Consider the following 23179-nt stretch of genomic DNA (forward strand, 5'->3'; position numbering starts at 1 on the left):
AGATATACTGTTTGTTTGTTTGTTGTCTTGCTTTTTAATACTAAAGGCATTTATTTCTACTTTTTTCTCTGAATATAACTTTTTATGAGTTTGGGATGACACATATTCCCCCCCTCCCAACTCTGTTTAATCCTTTGTTTTTATAAAAGTTTAAAAACATTTTGCCTGGCTGGTGTGGCTCAGTGGTTGAGCATTGACATATGAACAACCAAGATGTCACAGTTTAATTCCCCATCAGATCACATGCCCAGGTTGCAGGCCTGATCCCCAGTAGCGGGCATGCAGGAGACACCTGATGGATGTTTCTCTCTGACGTTTCTATCTCTCTATCCCTCTCTCTTCCTCTCTTAAAAAAAAAAAATCAATAAAAACATATATTTAAAAAACTGCTTTAACAGATAGGGTGGAGTCTACTACATGTTAGCAGCTAGCTTGCTCATGCCAATGAGACTCCAGTACTAGATTTGGCACATCTGACCTTCAAACACTCTATGGCATTCGTGGAATCTACAAGCAATCACCTCTGTAACACTGGCCTCAGTTTCCTCCCCACTCCTACACCACAGCATCCAGAGCAGGTCGAACCAACATCATGCGAGCAGAGCTCAGCACATTAGCTAAAGATGATGAAATCTCCTCAGCGAATCTGCTGAATTCTTTGCGGATGAGTCTAAGTCACTGTCATGATGACTGTTCTTCCAAGAGGCATCTAACAGGCTGTGGGCAGTAAAATCTCCAAGCAAACCATGGGCTTCATTCAGATCGGAAGCTTTATAAAAAATCACCACAAGCCCAGCCGGGTGTGTCTCATCGATTGAGCGTCAACCCAGGAACCAAGAGGTCACCGGTTGATTCCCGGTCAAGGCATATGCCCGGTTTCGGGCTTGATCCCCAGTGGGGGGTGTGCAGGAGGCAGCCAATCAATGATTCTCTCTCATCATTGATGTTTCTCTCTCTCCCTCCCTCTCCCTTCCTCTCTGAAATCAATTAAAAAAAATTTTTTTTAAAAAAGAGCAACTGGGGGAAAAAATAAAAATGTTCTCAGTTGATTTTTTAAAAAATCACCACAAAACAGACTGGCAATACTTCTCTAGATGCAGGTAATACCATATACATTTATCCTTGGGAGGAAATGCCATGCCACTACATTTGTTTACTTCCCAGAATGCGCAGTTTTCTTATACTTTTCCCCCCACCAAACCTAAAATTCCTTTTTTTATATGTGTGTGTGTGTGTGTGTTTATTGGTTTCAGAGAGAAGAAGGGAGAGGGAGAGAGAGAAATATCAATGATGAGAGAATCATTGACCAGTTGTCTCCTGCACACCCCCTACTGGGGATCAAACCCACAACCCGGGCATGTGCCTTGACCGGGAAGCAAACCCCCTTCTTGTAAACTCCTGTGAGAATTAAGAACAGGGATCAATTCTGCAGGGCCAATGAGCGGGTCTGCAAACAGGAAATAGGAAACAGTGAATCCTTTTTGAACTCTCCAATCTATTCATTATCAAGTCCCAAACAAGCCATTTAATCTCACTGGCCTGGGTTTATAAAGCTATAAAAAGTCCAATGAGTGGTAATAGGGCTTGTTTCACAGGAATTCTGTGAGCAACAAAGATTTTGTAAGGTGGCTTCTGGATGATATCATTTTGAGCCTCCCCATCTATAACATATGATGGTAAGTAAACCCCCTTAAGAAAGTAATGTGACAAGAGCAGATGATGTATAGCAGATATTTTCTTAGGAACTCTATTTGACTAGTACTTGAATTAATTTTTTTTTCACTTTAGTTGGTGGGGAAATAGAGGTTCTTGTGCATCATGAAAGCAGAGAGAAAAACGTTTTTTAAAACTTATAAAGACATCTAAGTCCACTTCTGAGCCTATTTTGTCAAATAAAATTACCTTAATATTTATAAGTTATAAACTCATTTTTTTGGCTAACCTGGGAGATAAAACTAGAATCTATCACGGCAAACTTATACTCACAACCCTTTTCAAACTACGTGGCGAGGTTCTAATTCGCAGCATGTTTACACATAAACTGAGCCACTAAAAAAGTTACCATTTGCAACAGCATGGATGGAACTGGAGAGCATTATGCTAAGTGAAACAAGCCAGTTAATGAAGGAAAAATACCACATGATCTCACTCATTCATGGATAATTAAGACCTTTACAAACTTTTGAACAATAATAGATACAGAGGCAGAGCTGCCTCAAACTGATTGTCAAACTGCAGTGGGAAGGCCAGGGAGGGTTGGGGGACAGGAGGGAGGGGAGTAAGAGATCAACCGAAGGACTTGTATGCATCCATATAACCATAACTAATGGACATAAGACACTGGGGGGTAAGGGAGGGCAGGGGCTTGTCAAGGGCGGGGGGAAAAAGGACACTTATGTAATTCCCTTTGTAATACTTTTCGCAAAAAATAAAAATTAAAAAAAAAAAAAAGCTGATTCCTTTCTCTGTTAGTGAGTGGTCATTCCTCCAGAACAGACTCCGAGCCTGTATTTCTAACCACTCATCAGTGATTACATCTCAGTTCAACACGACGACTTTGGGAGGTTTCTGTACTCACCAGTACTCTGTCTCCAATTTTGAGTTCTCGCTCTCCTTTCTTGACCGAGCCAGCCTCTGAGAGGTTGGAGATGGATTCACTGGCAGTTTTTGTGAGGTTGCTGATCGGAGGTGTAGCGGAAGGTTCCTTTGCTGTTGGCTGGGACGACTTCTGGGGAATATGTGAGGGGGTGGCTGGGGAGGAGGCTGTCATGCTGGCTGCAGAAGTGGACACAGGCGAGGTCGTTCTGGAAGCGTGAGCTGTCTGCAGGCCACTGGCTTCATCTTCAGCCTGCACCTTCCTTGTCAACTTGGAAGGTCGGGTGAATATGCCCTTTAAAGGTTCACACTGGAAATACCGGACTCCTGCCACTGAGCCATCATTCTTGCCTATGGGTTCATCTAGAACAATCCCGGCCCACTGGCCTGGTGCGAACTGAGTTTCACCCAGAAACTGTATAAATCCAGGCTTATTTCCATTCACCCAAACTCGCTCCCCAACTCGGAAGTCATCCACAAATTCCTCTTGTGTCTCAGAGGAAGGGGCGCCTGATGCTTTTTCACTGGATACTGCTTTTTCTGCTGGAGCTGCGACTGAAAACACAAGAAGTGATCAGAAGAGATTCGGTTTCACACTCAAGCAGACCTGAAGGGAAATACACCAGAGAAAGCCAAAGTGCCCTGCTTTTCTTCCTTCACTTCTTTTTTTTAGCAAGGAGACAAAAACTACTGGCCCCATCACTACCGTGTTCAATGCTGTTGAAACTCAGTGAGCTAATGAGATTTAATCCTTACCTGCAATTAAGATAGGATGAAGTTAAAACAAGAAAAAAAAATGTAGTCCTTGCCCAGCTGGTGTGGCGCAATAGTTGAGCTTCGACCTATGAAAAGGAGGTCATGGTTTGACTCCCAGTCGGGGCGCATGCCTGGGTTGCGGACTCGATCCCCAGTAGGGGGAGTGCAAGAGGCAGCTAATCAATGGTTCTCTCATCAGTGATGTTTCTCTCTCTCTCTCTCTCTCTCTCTCTCTCTCTCTCTCTCCCTCTTCCTTCCTCTCTGAAGTCAATTTAAAAAAAATTTTTTTAAAGTAGTCCTTTTCCAAGTTCATAATGCAGGTCTGATTTCATTCTTTCCTCCACCCCCAACCCTGAACGTCATGAACAAATACCCGCTCAGATCCACTGAGATGGGCTTCATTCCCACATTTGAGTAGTCAACGACAGCTGACAAGGCTAGGACCATTTGACCAGAGACTGGCATTCGCTTGGATGAAGGAGGGGTTTGTGCTGTGCCCTATCATCATTCCTCCAAGACAACCAAAGAGACCCATTCCTTTGCTGGTGGAGATGGCGGTCACAGCGAGGCAAGAGAGACAGCATCTGGCCCCATTAAGGCAAGATGACCTTGTGCAATCTCTACTCTGCGGTAAAGGCAGAAGTTACATTTTGCCAGAAATGTGTTATTTACACTGGAAACGCATTCATACACTCACCCAGCAAGCCTTTAATCAATATTTGGTGTGAACTGGCAAAGCAAGCCCACATTCTTCATCACTCTGCCATTTCCTAGGCACATTGTGATCTTAAGATGTCACACAACCCCTGAGCTCTATTTGTTCATCGGTAAGGGGGAAGTAATATCTATCTTGAGGGTTTTTTAAATGAGGATTAAATGAGAAAATGTATTTATTCATGCTGCACATGAGCTCCTGCCACTCTGGGACAAGTCCTAGGCACGGTTCTTCGCTGAAGGACAGAGCAAGACAACACAATCCATGCCCTCACAGGGCTCTGTCTAGAGATGAGGAGGCAGGCAGTAAATAAAGAGACACAGCCGCTTGTTTCAGGTAGTTCAGGTGCTGTGGAGGAGACCGCGCCTTTGGGCAGAGCAGTCAGGGAAGGCCTCCTGGAGAAGGTGACATCTGGCCCAAGACTTGATGAATAGAAGTCAATTGTGCCAAGATTGGGGACAAGAGGGGTCTGGCCAGCCTAGAGCAGATGCCGAACATCTCTGTACACTATGCTAAGGGAGTCCACAGAGTTTCGATCTGTAAGGATCAAACACCCACGGAACTTAATTTGACCACCCTTTTATCACCTGACACTACATCAAGTAAAGATAACCTACAAGGGAAACTCTTCACTGATTCAGACTTTTAGCCATAAGATGCTATTCTGTTCATCAAAACATTTTCAAATATTTTTCAAGAATGTGACGTTTTCTAAGATTATCTTTTTTAAATCTTCACACTGAAGCCTTCATATGGGGCTATAACTTCTTTGCTCCGGAGGAAAACATAAGGCATTACCAGCAGTGGGTGTCTTCAAGGCTGTGCTGCCAGGCTTGAGGATCTTGGTGGGGACCTTGAGCCCGCTTGGTTTGAGCGCACTCATTGTCCCCAGTACAGCAGAGCTGCGCTTCCCGTGCCTGCTGCCACTACCTGTCCCTGACCATGGATACAGCTGTGGGTGCTTCTAGAAGGAAGTCGGTCTCTGGGTTAAATCTGCAGAGAGAGAAACATATAAAGAGTTTAGAATCTATAGAAGAAAAAAGGTAGATACAACAGTTATTATTAAAGCAGCTTTCACAGCCTCAACTTTTTCTTATCTATGATAATAAACCATCGCTGCACTGAACCTAAGAACCTAGAAAATTCTAGATACTAAAAACACAAAATGCTAATGAGATGAGTTTATAGCAATTTACTATCCTGAAGATAAGTAGCTAACGGTAGCAATATATTACACATGCAAAGGGGAAAAGAAAAAAAGATGGTCGGTTTGGCTCAGTGGGTAGAGTGTCGGCCTGCAGACCGAAGGGTAAGTACCTTGGTTGCAGGCTCCCCCCTGGCTGGGCCCTGGTCAGGGCTCATGCAGGAGGCAACCAATTGATGTGTTTCTCTCATATCGATATTTCTCTTGCTTCCATTCTCTCTGAAAAAAATCAATGGAAAACTATCCTCAGGTGAGGATTTAAAAAAAAAAAGGTGTTCTTTCCCCACTAACAAACTGAACATAATTGAATTTTTGATGCCTATGCTCATTGAATCAAGAGTTTTAGACCTAAAATAAGACAAATTACCCTTCTTCTCCACCCTTTTCAACATGTAAGGACCATAACACACAGAATACTATAATTTAGGAATAATTTTTACACATATTATTATCCCATAACACATAGAATATTATAATTTAGAAATAATTTTTACATGTATTATCCCATTTGAGCCTTTATGACACTGTGGATTAGCTACTATTCTTATCCTTTCTTAAATGAAGAAGCGCCTCAGATTAACACATGTATTTTTCTTTCATTTGGCTAAGAAGCAGATGTGAACTTGAGTGTGATTTTTTATAGTTCTTACAAGAGATCATAAACAATTAAAAACACTAGTACCAGCGTTACTAAAACAACCTACATATGTAAAGCACCAAGAATTCACAAAGCACACATATAAGTCAGTCACATTATATTATAATCTTGCTTTCCAAACTACAAGATGGCAACATCTATATATATAAAAGTCTAAGCGACCGTTCAACCGGTACCTATGATGCGCAATGACCACCAGGGGGCAGACGCTCAACACAGGCATGGAAACATGGAACAGACTAATGAATCTCAGAGGGAAGAGGGGAGGGGGGAGGGTGGGAAGAAATTACCAAAGATCTTATATGAATACTAGAGGCTCAGTGCACGGAGGTCCCGTGGCCTGGCCTACAGGGATCGGGCCAAAACCAGCAATCCAACATCCCCCAAGGGGTCCTGGATTGTGAGAGGGCACAGGCCAGGCCGAGGGACTCCACTGGTGCACGAATCCATGCAGTGGACCTCTAGTCTATATATATATATGTGCCTAAATGACCATCCGACCATTCGCCCAGTAGCTATGACACGCAATGACCACCAGAGGGCAGACACTCTGACCAGTAAAGGAGGGAGCCCAATTCCTCACGGAATTGGCCGTGGGTTAGGTTGCTGTTGGGGCACTGTCGGCCCCAAATCTGCTTCACTGGCACCCTGGACCCAGAGACCGGTTTCGGCCCGATCCCTGCAGACTGGCCGAGGGACCCCACTGGTGCACGAATCTGTGCACAGGGCCTCTAGTATAATATAAACACCACCCCAGAATCCTGTATTTACACCACTGACTGATGCCACAGTTCTAAGATTTTTTTCAAGCCAAGAACCACTTATAAAATGCTTATCTCTAGAACTCAACTCACTTTTAAACAGTCAAAAATAGCTATTATTTTGCTTGCTTGCACATTCTCAAAAGGGAGAAGCAGGAAGAGCAATCTACTTCCAAGCACTGACTACAGGTGAGGGAAAGGGATTCCAGGACGCAGATGGCTCAGCTGCACAGTCCCTCTGACTCTCTTCCTTCTCTTGAAAAGGTTTATGGTTCCACCTAAAAACAGGGAAGCTTTGTTGCTAAACATCAACACTAGGCGAACAGTGCTGTTTATTTCTGGGTAGCCTACAGGTTTATTTTAAGAGACAAAAAAAGCCAGGCCTGAAATAAGCAAAAATTTTGAACTAGATATAATATCCTAGTTTGTGATTTAACTCTGAGATCTGATCTAAATAACAAATTTAAAAGGGCAAGATAATTTATTTCAGGGAAGCAAATAACCTTAGAAGACCTATCCTCTTTGGTAGTTCCAAAAGAAGAAATATACTTTTTATATGTCTTGAGAATGTCAGCTTTACTCAAACTTAAGATTCCAGAAAGCAGGACTATTCTCCTCCTGTGCCCCCCCACCCCCCCGCCACCCCAAAAAGTGTCCTACCCTCCAGGAAGTCAAAGTTTGGTACACACGTGTCTAGCATGTTAGATGTTATGCTAGAACATAGTAAACACCACAAATGTTAGCTATTATCGTTTCCAAGAATCCCAGCACCCCACTTTACTCTCAGATATAACCTCTCTCACTACACATTATTTGAACAGGAAAGCACATACAAATCTGTCTTCTGTTCTAAACAAATTTTCAGAGGTTGGGGATACGTTCAAGACCACAGCCTTCTCAAGACATAATACATATGCTTACTGCACTTATTCCTCTTAATAAGCAATCACTTCAAATATGCCTCATAAAGGTAAGAATATTAATAATATCCAGATAAGAAATAAATTTACTTGTATTAAAAAAACAACAACAACAAAAACACAATGGGTTAGTTACCAGGACCCTGAAGGAGGGGGAGGAAAAAAATCCCATGACTCGAGGAATGAATCCCAAGTTTGGAGGTGAAGCTAGGGCCATCTAACACTTGATGCAAGGCACACAGAGAGGTTCCGTTCCAGCTGATCCAGGAGACGACCGGTGTCAGTTCAAAATGCCTCTGGGATCAGCCCCCTCTGCTACTACTCACCACAGTTCACACACCATCAAAAACCCTGGTTGAAACCATTTTATTGTGGCTTAAAAAATCACTAAATTTTTTTCCTGCTTATGAAATTATACCCTTCCACAAGAGATCTTGCAAAGGGAATGGAAACTCAAAAGTTAAAGATTGAATTCTATTCTTCCTGTATAAGAATAAATGCTAAAAGCACAGAATTGTTTTTAATAACGAAAACTGATCTACAGCAGTTACATACTGTCCCCGTAACTAGATGTTACTATTAAATCAGCAATTTCGTTTCTACAACCTCTGTGGACAGGATGGCTCATTTCTAAAGAGCTGTTATAGACAACCCAGTTAGAGACGCATTTGAAAGGGAACACACCTACTGAATCCATAAAGGGCTCCTCGTCTCAAAGAAAGTAAATATTTTAAGACTACAGGTCTTGCCGTAACTGGTTTGGCTCAGTGGGTAGAGCGTCGGCCTGCGGACTCAAGGGTTCCAGATTCAATTCTGGTAAAGGGCATGTACCTTGGTTGTGGGCACATCCCCAGTGGGTGGTGTGCAGGAGGCAGCTGATCGATGTTTCTCTCTCATCGATGTTTCTAACTCTCTATCTCTCTCCCTTCCTCTCTGTAAAAAATCACTAAGATATATTTTTTTTTAAAAAATTAAAGACTACAGGTCTTACATGTTTAAGAAAATTGGGACATGTGACTGTTACGGGGGGCGGGGGGCGGGATAGGGAACACAGAGGACGATGCTCAAAAAATGGGATGTTGAGTCTCTTTAATACTGACATGCTATATGCAGGGAGAAAAAGAGGTAACAAAACAAAAAAATGGGGGGAGGGCACATAATATCCCAACTTAAACTCACAGAATCAAATTTGGAAGGAGGGTCCAATATCTATTTAAATAAAGGATAGGAGTAGATAATTTATCAAGTGCTTGCACAATCCTTAAGAAAATTATATGTATTAACCCTCAGAGACTAGGTTTCTGGGTATTTGTATAAACCAACACCTTTTCTTCCAACTCCAACTAAAACTTGTACAAAGAGCAAAGCAATTAATATTAAAAGCAAAAGGGGGTAACTTCTCAATTGTGATGCATGTGAATTTAGGTTTCTGGGTCATAAATAATTGATACCACTGATAACCAAGGCTCATCATTTCAAATGTTTACTTGCCTGGTGCTATAGATGCGTTTGCACTGAACAAAAAAATGTTACGTTTATTTGCAGAAAAGGGGAAAACTGATAGCAAGTTTCACAGCAAATAGAGCCAATGGTTATTGGCAATAGCAATGCCATTGCCATAGCAAATGGTTAACCACATACTCATTCACACAGTAAAACACCTCTGAGTTACTGTTGAGTTGTCTATTTTTAAATGTCCTGCCAGAGGACGTTTTAAAACAGTGATTTTCATTATACAATCGTTTTCAATAAACTATGGAGGGCCTAACATCAATGTCTTCGCTTTTTATCTACAGGAAGTCACAGAAAAGTCAACACAAATCTGGCAATATGGGACAAAGCGGTACCTCATGGTGTCTGGAGAACCGGGCCAGGCCTCAGCTCAGATCCTGCCAGAAGCTGGGCAAACAATGAGCAACCCTGGCTGTGAGGTCATGATGCTGACCTCACAAACAGGAATTCTGATGCTGGTCTAGGCTGCAACCTCAGCACTTTAAGGAAAAACCAGAAGGTCCTGCATCCCTGGATCTAGAACTGATGACTCAAGAAATGTACCTTCTCTCCCAATAAGCAACCCTCCCATCTCGGATCAGCAGCATTTCCCCCACTCCTGGCCTGGAAGGCAATGCAGGTAAGCAGAGAACAGCACATCCACCTGAGAACTCAGCTCGCTGCCAGGAATGTGATTTTATATCTTTCACGTTTGCAAGTTTTCATTTGGGTTCAGTTTGAAACACCTTTTATTAGCATTCTCTCCTTGAAAATTAAGCTATATTCAAGAGGTCTGAAAATTGAGTAGGAAGTAGTCAGAAAGTTAAGATATTATCCCTGCCTTGCCACTCTAATATACCACAAATTTTACCAGCCTCAATGTTTACTAAGGGTAAGGATTATGATGTGTAAGCAAGAAGTTCATTTCAAAAATGCCAAAAGTGGTGCGTGCGTGCGTGTGTGTGTTGAAAAAAAAGAAAGAAAAGAAAAAAAATGCCAAAAGTGCAAACCTCACCATGGCTCTGCAATAGTCCATCTTTGCTGAGAAAAGGCAAAATTGCCACGTTATTATTGTTGTTTTCCCCTCCTCCCTAGTTGTGGCATTTGCAAGACAGCATAAAATAATAATTAGTGAAATTTTATTAATATTTCTAAGTAGTTAAAAATTCTTAAATCAGAAGGAAATATAATAGAGGATCAATAATGATTCTTGCCAAGTGCTGGGATTACTGTTAGTTTTTATATCATCTTTGTGTTTTCTTGGGTTTCTCAAATTTTATCTAATAAATAGGTATAATTTCATAAGCAGAAGAAAACGTAATGATTTTTGAGCCACAATAAAATAGCTTCTTTAACCAGGGAGTTAGGAAGCAGACTCTACTGGACTGCTTTCTTTCTCCGTCCCCCCGGGCCCCCCCCCCTCCCCCCCGCAAGATTTTTGTATTTTTTTATTGATTTTTAAAGAGAGAAGAGGGGAAAGAGACAAACATCGCAGTGAAAGTGAAGCGTCCATAGGCTGCCTCCTGCACGCCTCTTACCAGGGGTCGACCCCGCAACCTGATCATGTGCCCTGCCCTGGGCGCAGGAAGATGCCCAACCAACTGGGCCACACCGGCCCGGGCTCTACTGCGCTGCTTTCTGTGTAGGAACATAAATGCGGCCCCAGGCCGGGATGAGGCGTGGGTACGCATGCGCAGTAGGTAAGCTGGTCACCAAGCCATCTTTCTTCCTCGAGTAACAGGCCACATTTCCCTGGGGCCTTTGCGGCTCAGTGGAGCCACGTGACTGAGTGCTGGCCAATGAAATGAGAGGAGCGTGTGAAATGTGCGCCACTGCCAGGCCCCTGCGCTGGCCTGATGCAGACGAGCTGGGCGATGTCAAAAGCGTGGACTGAAGACGGTGGGGTCACAACGTGGAAGAAGCCTGAACCCCTGAATCCCACCTCCCCTTTCCCTCCTCAGGAAAAACGTACCCCGGACTTTTCTGAAACTGAAAATAAACTCTCACCTGTAAGTCTCTAAAATTAGTGGGGTTGGCCATAGCAGCTAGCTTATCTTAACTAATACGGTGGCAAAAAGATTTTAAAAAACACACAAAACTTTGCTCGGAGCTTTGCAACCATCTGGGCTAAGTAAATTGCTCAAAGAAACTTTTGGGATAAGCACCTGAGCTAGAAATGCTTCCTAGCAAAAAAAAGCATAATTACACGAGTAATAAGTAACAGTGCCACAGCCAATTCAGCTTACACAAGGAGACTAGTGATGAGTGACCACTGTTCCAGTCAGGTGGTGGCACCGTTCCCTCTACTTTTGTCTGTTAACATCTTTCACACAAAAATGTTATTGTAAAAGGAATTTTAGTAAAATCCAAACCACGCTACCTTTTCAACCCTCATCACCTCAAAAACGCTTACGCAATTTACAGAAATCAGAGGTTCCTCAAAACAAGCAGTTCCCCAAAACAAGCATCATGTAAATTATGGTCAAATAGAAACGAACAGTAGTCTCCATAATTCTTAAGGGTTTGTTTGTTTTTTGTTTTTTACTCTCACCATTTAAAAAAATGTGTGGCTTAAAAAACACACAAATGTATGAGAGAGAAAGTTAGACTAGGAAATGAACACCGGGATTCTGTACCAGCTGGATGGCCTCCAACAAGTACACAACCCCTTCCCGGACTCGATATCCTCATCTACAACCTGAGGATGCTGATGAGATAAGATCCATTTCTAACGCCATCCTCTTGTGGTTCCACTGTTTTGGATTTCAAATCAAAACTCAAGTGAAGGGCAAGGATTCAAGTGAAAGGAAGGCGATAGATGCGGCAGCCGGTAAGCGCAAGCCTCTGCCATCCGTGCAGAACGAACGGAATCTGATAAGATCAGCCTCCACATCACCTGGCACCCTCCACTGCAGGATCCGAGGCAAATCACACTCCACACTCCACCTCAGTCCCCTCGGAGGCCACTTCGTCCCCTCAGCAAAACAAACTGACTCCTTTATTTACTACATCCGGAAATTCTGCTGGGAGGCAAGGGAGAGTCGAAGAATTGGCAATGAACTTAATCTGCCAGGAAGGAGTTTCACGCTGGGCCTCCAGGAACAGGGCTGTTGCTATCGTGGAGGGACCCCAAGGAAATCCAGCAGCAGGCAGGCTGAGACTTACCTGTGAACACGGCACTCTGAGACGTCTGAACCCCCTTCTAATTCTAACATGCTATATGTCCATGAACTTGATGGCCGGAGGGGAAGGGGAAGAAGTTCTGAGAGTAACGGAAGTCTAGTTTGAGAGAGAGAGGTTTCCGAAGCTGATTTTCAAGCCAAGCGAGAGAGAAATTCAAAGGCTGTGTTCTGCTATCATATTCCTGAGTTTGGGAGGTTCATTCACAGCCTGCTCCTGTCCCCTGAAGTCATGGTTATGTAAGTGTCTGTTGTATGCTGTGTCACTTGCTGTCCCCCACCCCCAACACACGGGGACGCAGCAATGAAACCTGAGAGCGTCTGCTTCAGCCACTGAAAACATTACACAACACTCTGGTAGCTTTCCAAACTGACTTGCGTTTCCACCAGAAAAAGGCAAAGTTATTCGATTTTCCCCTCCTTTCAGTTTCATTCACATGCACATTTCTGCATATACAGAAAAGATTGCAGGAAACAAACCTGAGGAGCATTTACACGCTTTCTTCAATTGATTCCTGAGGACAAAACGAAAGGTTTTAACTTGACAGAAGACTATCAAAACCTAATTGATAGCAGATAGGCCTGCAGGGGACCAATTTAAACACATCTCATATCCTAGCTGAACTGAGCTTAATGTCCAGAGATGGGAAGTGCACCATTATGCCAGGTCGCCGAATGGGCTGTTTCTACACCCAAAGCCCACATCCTTTATTTACTTTCTCAGGAATGGACTCTGAAAGAATACAAGCAGCCGCATCTCACAGGGTCTTTCCTGACTACACTTCCTGCCCCATCATCTCCTCTGGACTCCCCTAGCCGCTGTGCAGTCCTCTATTATTGAACGATGAATCATACTCACTCGCGTCTTGTTCGCATACCATGCTGTGACTAAGTCCCTCGTGGTCGGGGATGAGATTTCTCTTTGCATCCAAAGGACCTAGAAAAGTCTCTGGTACACACCAGAGTTCTAAAAAGTTCTGCACTGACTCAGTATCAGAACAAGAACCTGTCAAATGATGCACTACTGCTATTTCAAACTAGAGCATCAAGTAACTGGAACTCACCCTCTAAGCATCTGAAGAACGTGACAGCATTAGAGGATTTCCAAACCCTGGAGTCTCCTTTTGAAAGTAGGCCAATGCAGCTATAGGCAAACTGCTCCATTACTACCTCCAGGGAGTGGTATGCAAGAGCTGTAAGTCTCAAATTACATCATTACCTTCCCTGACACTACTTATACTCTCATAGAAGAGCACGGTCTAATGGCAATATAATGCGAGGCAAATGTGTAATTTTGAATTTGCTACTAATCATGCTTTAAAACAGAAAGAAACAGCGGAAGTGAATAACATTTTATTTAATCCAATATATCCAAAATATCACTTCAAAATGTAATTAATATGAAAATTATTAGTAAGCTACTTCACATTCTTTTTCTCATACTAGGTCACTGAAATCCCTTGTGTACTTGATACTTAGAGCACATCTCAACTTGGGACTTGCCACATCTCACATGCTGCACAGCCACATGTGGCTGGCTGGTGGCTCCTGCACGGGGCAGTGCAGGTCTAGAATACATGTTTAAGGCAGCATAGAAAGTAGTTCTCGGGTTGGCATTGATGATAAACTTACCAATCAGATACCCCCAAGCCCCTGGGTAGGCAACATTTGTCTTCCCTACATCATTACAACACATAAGTGAGGAGAGCACAAGAACCCTTGCATATAAAACTGTGAATAATTACACTGTTCTGAAGAGAAAAAAGAAAAAGATAGCATTTACAGCAAGAGGGCGATTTGATGGGATACGCCTGAAGAAGCCCTGCTTATATAGCACAAGGCCCAGGAAAACTGACAGCTCAACGCCAGGAGTTTGAAAATACGCCCACACAAAACTCAAAGCAAAGTACGAAGATTGAGTTACAGATGAAAATTTAATAAGTGTGTCTCAAGATACAAGAAAGGAACCTGAGGGAGACTGGCAGACGTAAGGCCAATAGAGCAGGAGGCAGCATTTCAAGCACAAAGGGAGGAAGAACACAATTCTACTGAAGCAGCGTAGCTTTTGCTGTCTTTCCAACTGCAGGAAACCAATCCCGCGTGATAAGAACATGTGGAAAGACAGGCTTGGGGACTGGAAGGAAAACTGCAGGAGAGAGAGGTAAAGGATATGACTTTGGTATCAGCTATTCGTTTGTTTTTGTTTTAATTTTTTTTTTAAGTTATTTGTTTCTTACTAATCGGATACCCCCTCCCTCTCTCCCCAACCCTTTGGTGAATTGCCTTTGACTATAATTTAAAATGTAAGACCAGGGAAGAAAGAGCACTGTTCCAATGTTTTAACATCCGGGGAACCAGTTAGTCTGAATAAAGACACAGAATACTCCATGGGGGATGGAGAGGGAAGCACCTCCTGGACAGAGTATCTGTCAAGCACATGAGTGGCTGGTCAAGGTGACAAGAGCAACATGAAGCCACCTAAGGTCATCATTCGTCATTGTTCTGGCCTCCCAGAAGCTTGCCCCTGAACACAGAGAAAATGTGTGTGATGTCACCAAGCACAGTTTAGGGCATGGGCCACAGAAGGACCATTGCTCCAAATGAGTGTTGTAACAAGTGAGATAAACTAGAGAGAAGAGCAAGTTGGGGGCGTGGGGAGCACGGGGACTGGAGCCATTTGTTTTCAGCAGCAAGTGGTTGGTTTAAAGCAGGGGTGGGGAACCTTTTTTCTGCCAAGGGCCATTTAGATATTTATAACATCATTCGAGGGGCATATAAAATTATTGACTTAAAAATTAGCCTGCTGTATTTGGTCAAACATATAGTTAACTCACCCCTAATGCCTTGGTAGGGCCAGACCAAATGATTTAAAGGGTAACATTAAAATCTTACACATTGGCCCTGGCCGATTTGGCTCAGTGGATAGAGCATCGGCCTGCAGACTGAAGGGTCCCGGGTTCGATTCCGGCCAAGGGCACATGCCCGGGTTGCGGGCTTAATCCCCAGTGGGGGCCGTGCAGAGGTCAGCCAATCAGCAATTCTCTCTCATCATTGATGTTTCTATCTCTTCCTCTCCCTTCCTCTCTTAAATCAATAAAGAAATATATATTTTAAAAAAAAAATCTTACACATTGCCCTAACCAGTTTGGCTCAGTGGATAGAGCGTCAGCCTGCAGACTCAAGGGTCCCAGGTTCAATTCCGGTCAAGGGCATATACCTTGGATGTGGGCACATCCCCAGTGGGGAGTGTGCAGGAGGCAGCTGATCGATGTTTCTAACTCTCTATCTCTCTCCTTTCCTCTCTGTAAAAAATCAATAAGATATATTTTTAAAAAATAATAATAATAAAATAAAATCTTACACATGGGTTCAGCCAGCATGGCTCAGTAGTTGTAGAGCATCGACCTATGAACCAGGAGGTTGCGGTTTAATTCCCGGTCAGGGCACATGCCCTGGTTGTGGGCTCCATCTCTAGTGGGCGGCATGCAGAAGGCAGCTGATCAATGATTCTCTCTCATCATTGATGTTTCTCTCTCTCCCTCTCCCTTCCTCTCTGAAATCAATAAGAATATATATATTTTTAAAAATCTTACACATGGGAGGTGAGTCTACTAAGTCTGGTGATTATGACGATAGAAGGGGAAATTCCAAATGTCTTTATCCCACCATCTCCAGCAGTGCATTCCAAGACTGAGGAATAATGAAAAGATGAGCCAGGGAAACAGGTCTCGCCCTGTCAGAAATAAACTTACATAGAAAGTGAGCGAGAGCAATTTTCCAAGTGCAAAGAGACAGAGAGAGAGTCCATATTCCAGAGAGCTGACTCTGTCCTTCCAGGGGGTATGCCTAAAAGGGTGGGGCAAATATGTTCAGAAGGCCAGAGCATCTGGAAATAGTGGTGGGTTTTTTGTTGTTGTTGTTATTGTTGCGTTTTTTTTAATTGATTTCAGAGAAGAAGGGAAAGGGATAGAGAGAGAGAGAGATAGAAACATCAATGATGGGGAGGGAATAGTTGATTGGCTGCCTCCTGCACATCTGACCAAGCCCACAACACAGTCATGTGCTCTTGCCCGGAATCAAACTGGGGACCCTTCAGTCCCCAGGCCGACGCTCTATCCACTGAGCCAAACCAGCTAGGGCAAGGCAGCATCTTTACTGTAGCTTGAAAAGTACCAGCATTCTCCAAGGACCACCTGTCTAAAGAAACAGAACCTCCTAAGGAGTGAGAGTTGCCTGAGGCCTCTCTCACTGTTCATTCAAGTTATTTTGCACCGCCTTTGATAAACTTACAGCTAATCCACAAGCTTGGTAATAACTTATATTGTTGTACTGCTACATGGACACATTTCACCAGCCATTATAAAGCATGACACAAAATAATACAATCAGTTCAAGGAAGGGAAAAGAAGACGCGAGAGAAACAGGTAAAATGTAAAAAAAGACACCAACTTAACTATGGCACCACTTGTCAATACGTCCATTCAGTTCCACATCTCTCCATCAAGTTTATTCCCTTGTTTTACAGGATTTACTTACACTAACTCCAAAGAGCCATGTGTCTATTCTTCAAAAACATGGCCCTCACGGTCCTCCCTTACAAGGGGCCATCCCTTATTAATTTCAGATCTGTGTGCCTTTCAAATGGTGCATTACTGAACCAGAGTTTATTGAATATTAAAGCCTTGCAAACTATCCTTTTTTAATTCCACTGTCAAGAATATTCATAAACACCGATATTTCCTCAAAGGTTTCCACCCCTGGGAACCTGCCAAGCGTTCGCTCACATCTATCCAGGCCCTCCTGCTGTCATCACTCTGGACTCATAAGAAAAGCACTCACTGAAGCACCCTCCAACAAATGTGAGGGAGACTCCAGGAAGCAGAACCCTGGCTCTTCCTCAGCCTTCTATCACCTCACTGCGCGAAAGCACCACTAAGACCTATTTCCACCGATATTTATCTACATATGTAAGTATTTATTGCATACACGATATAGGATACAAGTTCTTAAATAGGCCAGACTCAAACAGCTTTAAAATCAACTGAACAATGAAAAAAACACTAACTGCATTCTCCAGCAAGGATAAAGTATAAAAGATGAAAGGTAAGCAAATAGTGCAGTCGTTGTTTACAAAGAACAATGTAAAAGCCCATTTTAGACACTACAGGACTGACACAAGCCAGTAAGGGCAGAAAATTAATTGGCTCCGTAATTCAAATGGTGCTTACAAGAAGTGGTATTTCCAATTTCTAACTTACAAAGCAATTTATGAAATCGGCCTACCAACCTTAAGTGCTGGCTTGAGAATATCATACAATAAGATACTGAGAAAGCTTTACCACATCTTTCTATCAAAGTCAGAAGTAAAAAAATTTTTTAAATATATATATATATTTTTTTTTTTTTCAGAGAGGAAGAGAGAGGGAGAGAGAGATAGAAACATCAATGATGAGAGAGAAACATTGATTGGCTGCCTCCTGCGCACCCCACACCGGGGATTGAGGCCTCAACCAGGGCATGTGCCCTGACCAGGAATTGAACGGTGACTTCCTGATTCATAGATTGACACTCAACCACTAAGCCATGCTAGCCAAGCTCAGAAATAAAAATTGTAGCCCTAGCCGGTCTGGCTCAGTGGATAGAGCAGGGGTGGGCAAACTTTTTGACTCGAGGGCCACAATGGGTTCTTAAACTGGACCGGAGGGCCGGAACAAAAGCATGGATGGAGTGTGTGTGTGAACTAATATAAATTCAAAGTAAACATCATGACATAAAAGGGTACGGTCTTTTTTTTTTTAGTTTTATTCATTTCAAACAGGCTGGATCCGGCCCGCTGGCCGTAGTTTGCCCACAGCTGGGATAGAGCCTTGGCCTGCTGGGTTTCAGGCTCAACCCTCAGTAGCAGGCGTGCAGGAGGCAGCCAGTCAATGATTCTCTCTCATCATTGTTGTTTCTATCTCTCTCTCCTTCTCCCTTCCGCTCTGAAATCAAAAATAAAATAAAATAAAATAAAATAAAATAAAATAAAATAAAATAAAAATTCAAAGTAAATAAAGACTCAAGTTTAGAATGTTTGCTGAATGAAGTCAGAACAAGGTATAAATAGATAAGACCTAACCCTTTGAAAAATTACTGTGGTGCTTGAAAATTACATTTTCTAAATTTAGAGTGTGTATGACATAGTATAGAATGCAAGCTGTAACCAGAGTTTCAAAGTCCACAGCACTTTTTAAAAGGAGGAGGAGGGGACAGAAACCCAGTCAAGGCAAAGCGAGCTGGAGCATTAGACAAGTTTTTGGAACTCTGTGCCATGGTGCAAACTGCCTGCAACCAGGAACATCTTCATACACCCCAGTCTGAGTGAATAGTTATTTTCATTCCTGCTACTCAGATCTACGCAAAAAAACAAGCAAACCAGCCCTGGCTGGTTTGGCTCAGTGGATAAGACAGACTGAAGGGTCCCAGATTCGATTCCTGGTCAGGGGCACATGCCCGAGTTGCAGGCAGGCCCGATCCCCCATGGGGGGCGTGCAGGAGGTGGCCGATCAGTGATTCTCATCACTGATGTTTCTATCTCTCTTTCCCTCTCCCTTCCTCTCTGAAATCAATAAAATACATATATCTTTTAAAATATATATATAAGCATCCTCCTAAAGTTCTTCCATCTGCAAAAGAACTGAAAAAGGGGTAGGGAGGAGCCATGAAAAGCTGAGTAATTGGAGCTATTTTGCTCATTTACACAAGTTTCTACAAAACCTAGTGGCTTTGTAACTCTAATACCACCAGCTTAAGATGGATCTTAAGAGGGACTGAAGTGACTAGGCCTGGTTAGTATCTCCCGGAAGAACTTAATAGGTCGACAGCAGTCAATTACACTAATGTGTAAAAAGGAGCTAACGTGCTTAATATAGCATCATGGAATTTTAGACTCAGAAGAGACCTTGGCAATCTAGTTCAACTTCCTCTTTTTACTACTGAGGAAAACGCTTCTAAAAAGTGAAATCATACCCTAGCCAGGGCTCAGTGGTTAGAGCATCAGCCCACGCACTGAAGGGTCACGGGTTCACTTCAATAGATAGAAATATACAGTGAAATCACTTGTTAGGGTCACAGTTACTTAAAACAGCCTAGGACTTAAACCCCAACCTCCAAATGAAAGACTCCTGACCTACATAAAGTATGCTGATGAGTAAAAGTTTCTGATCTGCCCACACTAAAAGCAAACACATACCAACTGTTTGTTCTGAGCAAGAAAGGGGCACAAAGAAAACTCACACAAGAGTCACCTGCTTCCATGTTGGTTCTTTTCTCTTTATAAAGGCTTTCTTATTTTCACTTTGCAAATGAGCAAATTTAAGAGTTGCTACAGGTCCCGTCCCCACCCCCTCCCTCAGGGATGTTCATTTTTCCCCTCTGAGAGATGTACATTTATTGAGGCCCCCCACCCTAGGATTATAGGTCTTTAGAGCCAACAGAAAAAATAACCACATTTCTATTTTCACAATACCTACGGAAGGATACTTGGCTATTTCAAGAGAAAATAACACTCCGCTAAATTTACTCACAAGTCCCTACGATAGTTTTCTACACAACCACCCTACACACTGTAAATGGAAACTAGAAATCGGTTTCATTTGACCCTGGCCAGTTTGGCTCAGTGGATAAAGTGTCAGCCCTGGGACCAAAGGGTCCCGGGTTCGATCCCAGTCAAGGGCAGGTACCGTGGTTGCAGGCACCATCCCAGGCCCATTGGGGCACATGCAGAAGGCAATCGATGTATCTCTCTCACATCGATGTTTCTCTTTCTCTGTCTCCCCCTTCCTTCCACTCTCTCTAAAAATCGATGGAAAAAATATCCTCAGGTGTGAGGATTAACAAAAAAACAACAACAAAAAGAAATTGTTTTCATTTGGTTTTGTTTTTTTTTTTTAAATATATTTTATTGATTTTTTACAGAGAGGAAGAGAGAGGGATAGAGTTAGAAACATCGAGGAGAGAGAAATATCGATCAGCTGCCTCCTGCACACCCTCCACTGGGGATGTGCCCGCAACCAAGGTTCGTGCCCTTGACCGGAATCGAACCTGGGACCTCTCAGTCCGCAGGCCGACGCTCTATCCACTGAGCCAAACCAGTCAGGGCTTCATTTGGATCTTAACACCCAACTTCATTGTTGGTTATTTTTTAGCTGTTGGATAATCTTCTACACAGACACACAGCAGGTTCTACCTTGGAAAGACACCCAACACACACACACCTGTCATTAAGCTGTGGAAAATAAAATTGACAAGCATACTAAAGGGCCTGAAATCTGACAAGGCACAAGTTCTGACATGAGGAGCACGAGTTGTTTTTCCATGCTGAATATTTAACTTCTCATAAATTACCAAGTTCTTCAGTGACAACTATTCGTTTAAAATATGCCCTCGCCCTAGCTGGTTTGGCTCAGTGGATAGAGAGTCGGCCTGTGGACTGAAACGTCCCGGTTTCAATTCTGGACAAGGGCACATGCCTAGATTTTGGTCTTGATCCCCAGTAGGAGACGTGCAGGAGGCAGCCAATCAATGATTCTCTCTCATAATTCATGTTTCTATCTCTCTCTCCCTCTCCCTTCCTCTCTGAAATCAATCAAAAATATTACTTAAAAAAAACAAAAATAAAATATGCCCTTCAGTACAGCAAGGCACTACTACTCCAATTAACTTTCTAAACCATGGCAGGAAGAATGGTTTTCATTTCCCATGGTAGTAGAAGTGGGTTTTCTCCCCATCTAACTTAAATGAAAGAAGAAAAATTAAGGTGTTCATTCCTTTAGTAATGGGAAGTCAGGAAAATACAGGGATTAAAGGGAAGAAAAAAGAAGAGTTCTAACATGTACTCAGTTTTACATAAATTCATTTAATCATCACAAAGAGTATAGGAAGTAGCCATCGTCCCCAAGTTATAGATCAGAAAACTGAGCTCCAAAAGGTTGAGCAGTTTATGCAACGTCTTCCATATAGTAACAGAGCTGGGCTTTCTGTCGGGCAAAAAACTGAATTCTTGCTCTTAACCTCACTTCCATGAATAGCCCTGGGTTCCCCAAGAGCAGGATGAGTGCCTGATTTACTCAACTTCGTATCCCCAAACATCGGAGCTGGTGCTTCCCTACAGTAGGTGCTCAATATATGCCTGGTGAATATATGAATTAAAAGAGAATTGATGGCCCAGCCGGTTTGGCTCAGTGGATAAAGCATCGGCCTTCGAACTGAAGGGTCCCAGGTTCGATTCCAGTCAAGGGCACATGCCTGGGTTGCAGCGCTCGATCCCCAGTAGGGGGCATGCAGGAGGCAGCCGATCAATGATTCTCTCATTATTGATGTTTTTATCCCTCTCTCTCCCTCTCCCTTTCTCTATGAAATCAATAAAAATATATTTTACAAAATGAAAGAATGGACAAACTCAACAACAACAAAACAAACAACTACTTTCAAACTGGACAAAAGACTTAAATGGGCATTTTTTCCAAAGCTATATAAATGCCCAATAAGCACATGAAAAGATGCTCAACATCATTAATCATTTTTTAAAATATAAGTAAAAACTACACTAAGAATACCAGCTCACAACCATTAGGATAACTGCAATTAAAAAATAAAATAAAAAAGAAGAAAGAAAATAAGTGTTGGCAGGGGATATTGAGAAAGTGGAACCCTTGTACACTGTTGGTAGGAATATAAAATGATACAGTCACTATGGAAAATAGCATGGCGGTTCTTCAATAAATTAAAAAGAATTATCATATGATCCAACAATTCCACTTCTGGGTATATGCCCAAAAGAATTGAAAGCAGTATCTCAAAGTGATATTTGTACACCCATGTTCATAACAACATTATTCACAATAGCTAAAACATGGAAGCACTGACGATGAATGGATTAGCAAAATGTGGTATATGAACACAATGGAGTATTATTATTCACCTTAAAAAGGAAGGAAATTCTGAAATGGAATACTACTAGGTCATAAAAAAGAACGAGATCTTACCATTTGGGAGGACATATTCTAAAATACTAACATGATTTTCTCTAGACAGTAGAATTATGAATAATTTGTTTTTTTCTGTGGGTTTTTTTGTGGTGTTTTATGCCTTATGCATTGAACCCACATATTATAAGATAACTTGTATACGTTATGAAAATGTAAGGGTCACTTGAATTGTAAAACATAAGGAGAAAAATAAACCTGAGAACCTCAAAGAAAAATAATAACTTCACTAAAAAAACTAAAATCTAAATTTGACTCTGATACTAGATTCTCAATGGAATAACCTAAGCAAGCCATGTGTGCCTTACAACAAAAACTATCAATATGGCTTCATGTGATACACCCATGTATGAGACTTAGTGATAGAAGTTTTCTTTCACTGAGGCTGTAAAAAAGATTTAAAAAAAACAAACTACCCTGCCTTCAAAGTTTATTTATTCTATAATCTGGAAAAAAATCAAAATAGGTTCCTTACTGCCTTAGGTATTAGAACATAATATCTCTAATAAGAAATCATTCTGCGGAGGTGCCCTGGACGGTGGCTCAGTGGTTAGAGTGTCGGACCAAGCATCAAAGGGTTGAGAGTTAGATTCCCGGTCAAGTTAAAGAGAGAATGCAGGAGGTCAAATTATTTGATTACAAGATATTTAGGAAAAGATCCCTAATACCTCTTATCTTTTCTGAGAGAGGAAAAAAATATGCCAAATATTTCAGTGCACTACTTGACTAGGGATTTGTAGAATCAGAAAACAAACATTAAAGTGGCCTTCCTCTTATATGTCCTTTAGACACCAAACCCCGGATTCCGGGTGGTATGCACCCTGAACATCTGGTTCTTCAGACCTTAACTTCCGAGGAGACACAGTAAGTCAAGG

General features: G+C 42.4%; 1 protein-coding gene across 5 annotated transcripts in view; it reads right to left on the reverse strand.

Moving 5' to 3' along the window:
• Window positions 1-23179, reverse strand: part of CLIP1 (CAP-Gly domain containing linker protein 1) — an 85444-nt gene that overhangs the window by 57027 nt on the left and 5238 nt on the right. For 3 of the 5 annotated variants that reach the window (XM_070399786.1, XM_070399785.1, XM_070399783.1), the window contains exons 2-3: window positions 4865-5059; window positions 2579-3150 (exon numbers count right to left, since the gene is read on the reverse strand). In XM_070399786.1, coding sequence (XP_070255887.1) covers window positions 2579-3150; window positions 4865-4949 — 657 coding nt within the window. In that variant the 5' untranslated portion in view covers window positions 4950-5059. Of the gene's footprint in view, window positions 1-2578; window positions 3151-4864; window positions 5060-12265; window positions 12504-23179 lie in introns of those variants that run through there. The other 2 variants (XM_070399787.1, XM_070399784.1) reach the window with 1 other exon arrangement.

The sequence above is a fragment of the Myotis yumanensis genome, unplaced genomic scaffold (assembly GCF_028538775.1).
Source record: "Myotis yumanensis isolate MYYU_CA2020_CCGP unplaced genomic scaffold, mMyoYum1.0.hap1 SCAF_19, whole genome shotgun sequence".
Taxonomy (NCBI): Eukaryota; Metazoa; Chordata; class Mammalia; order Chiroptera; family Vespertilionidae; genus Myotis; species Myotis yumanensis.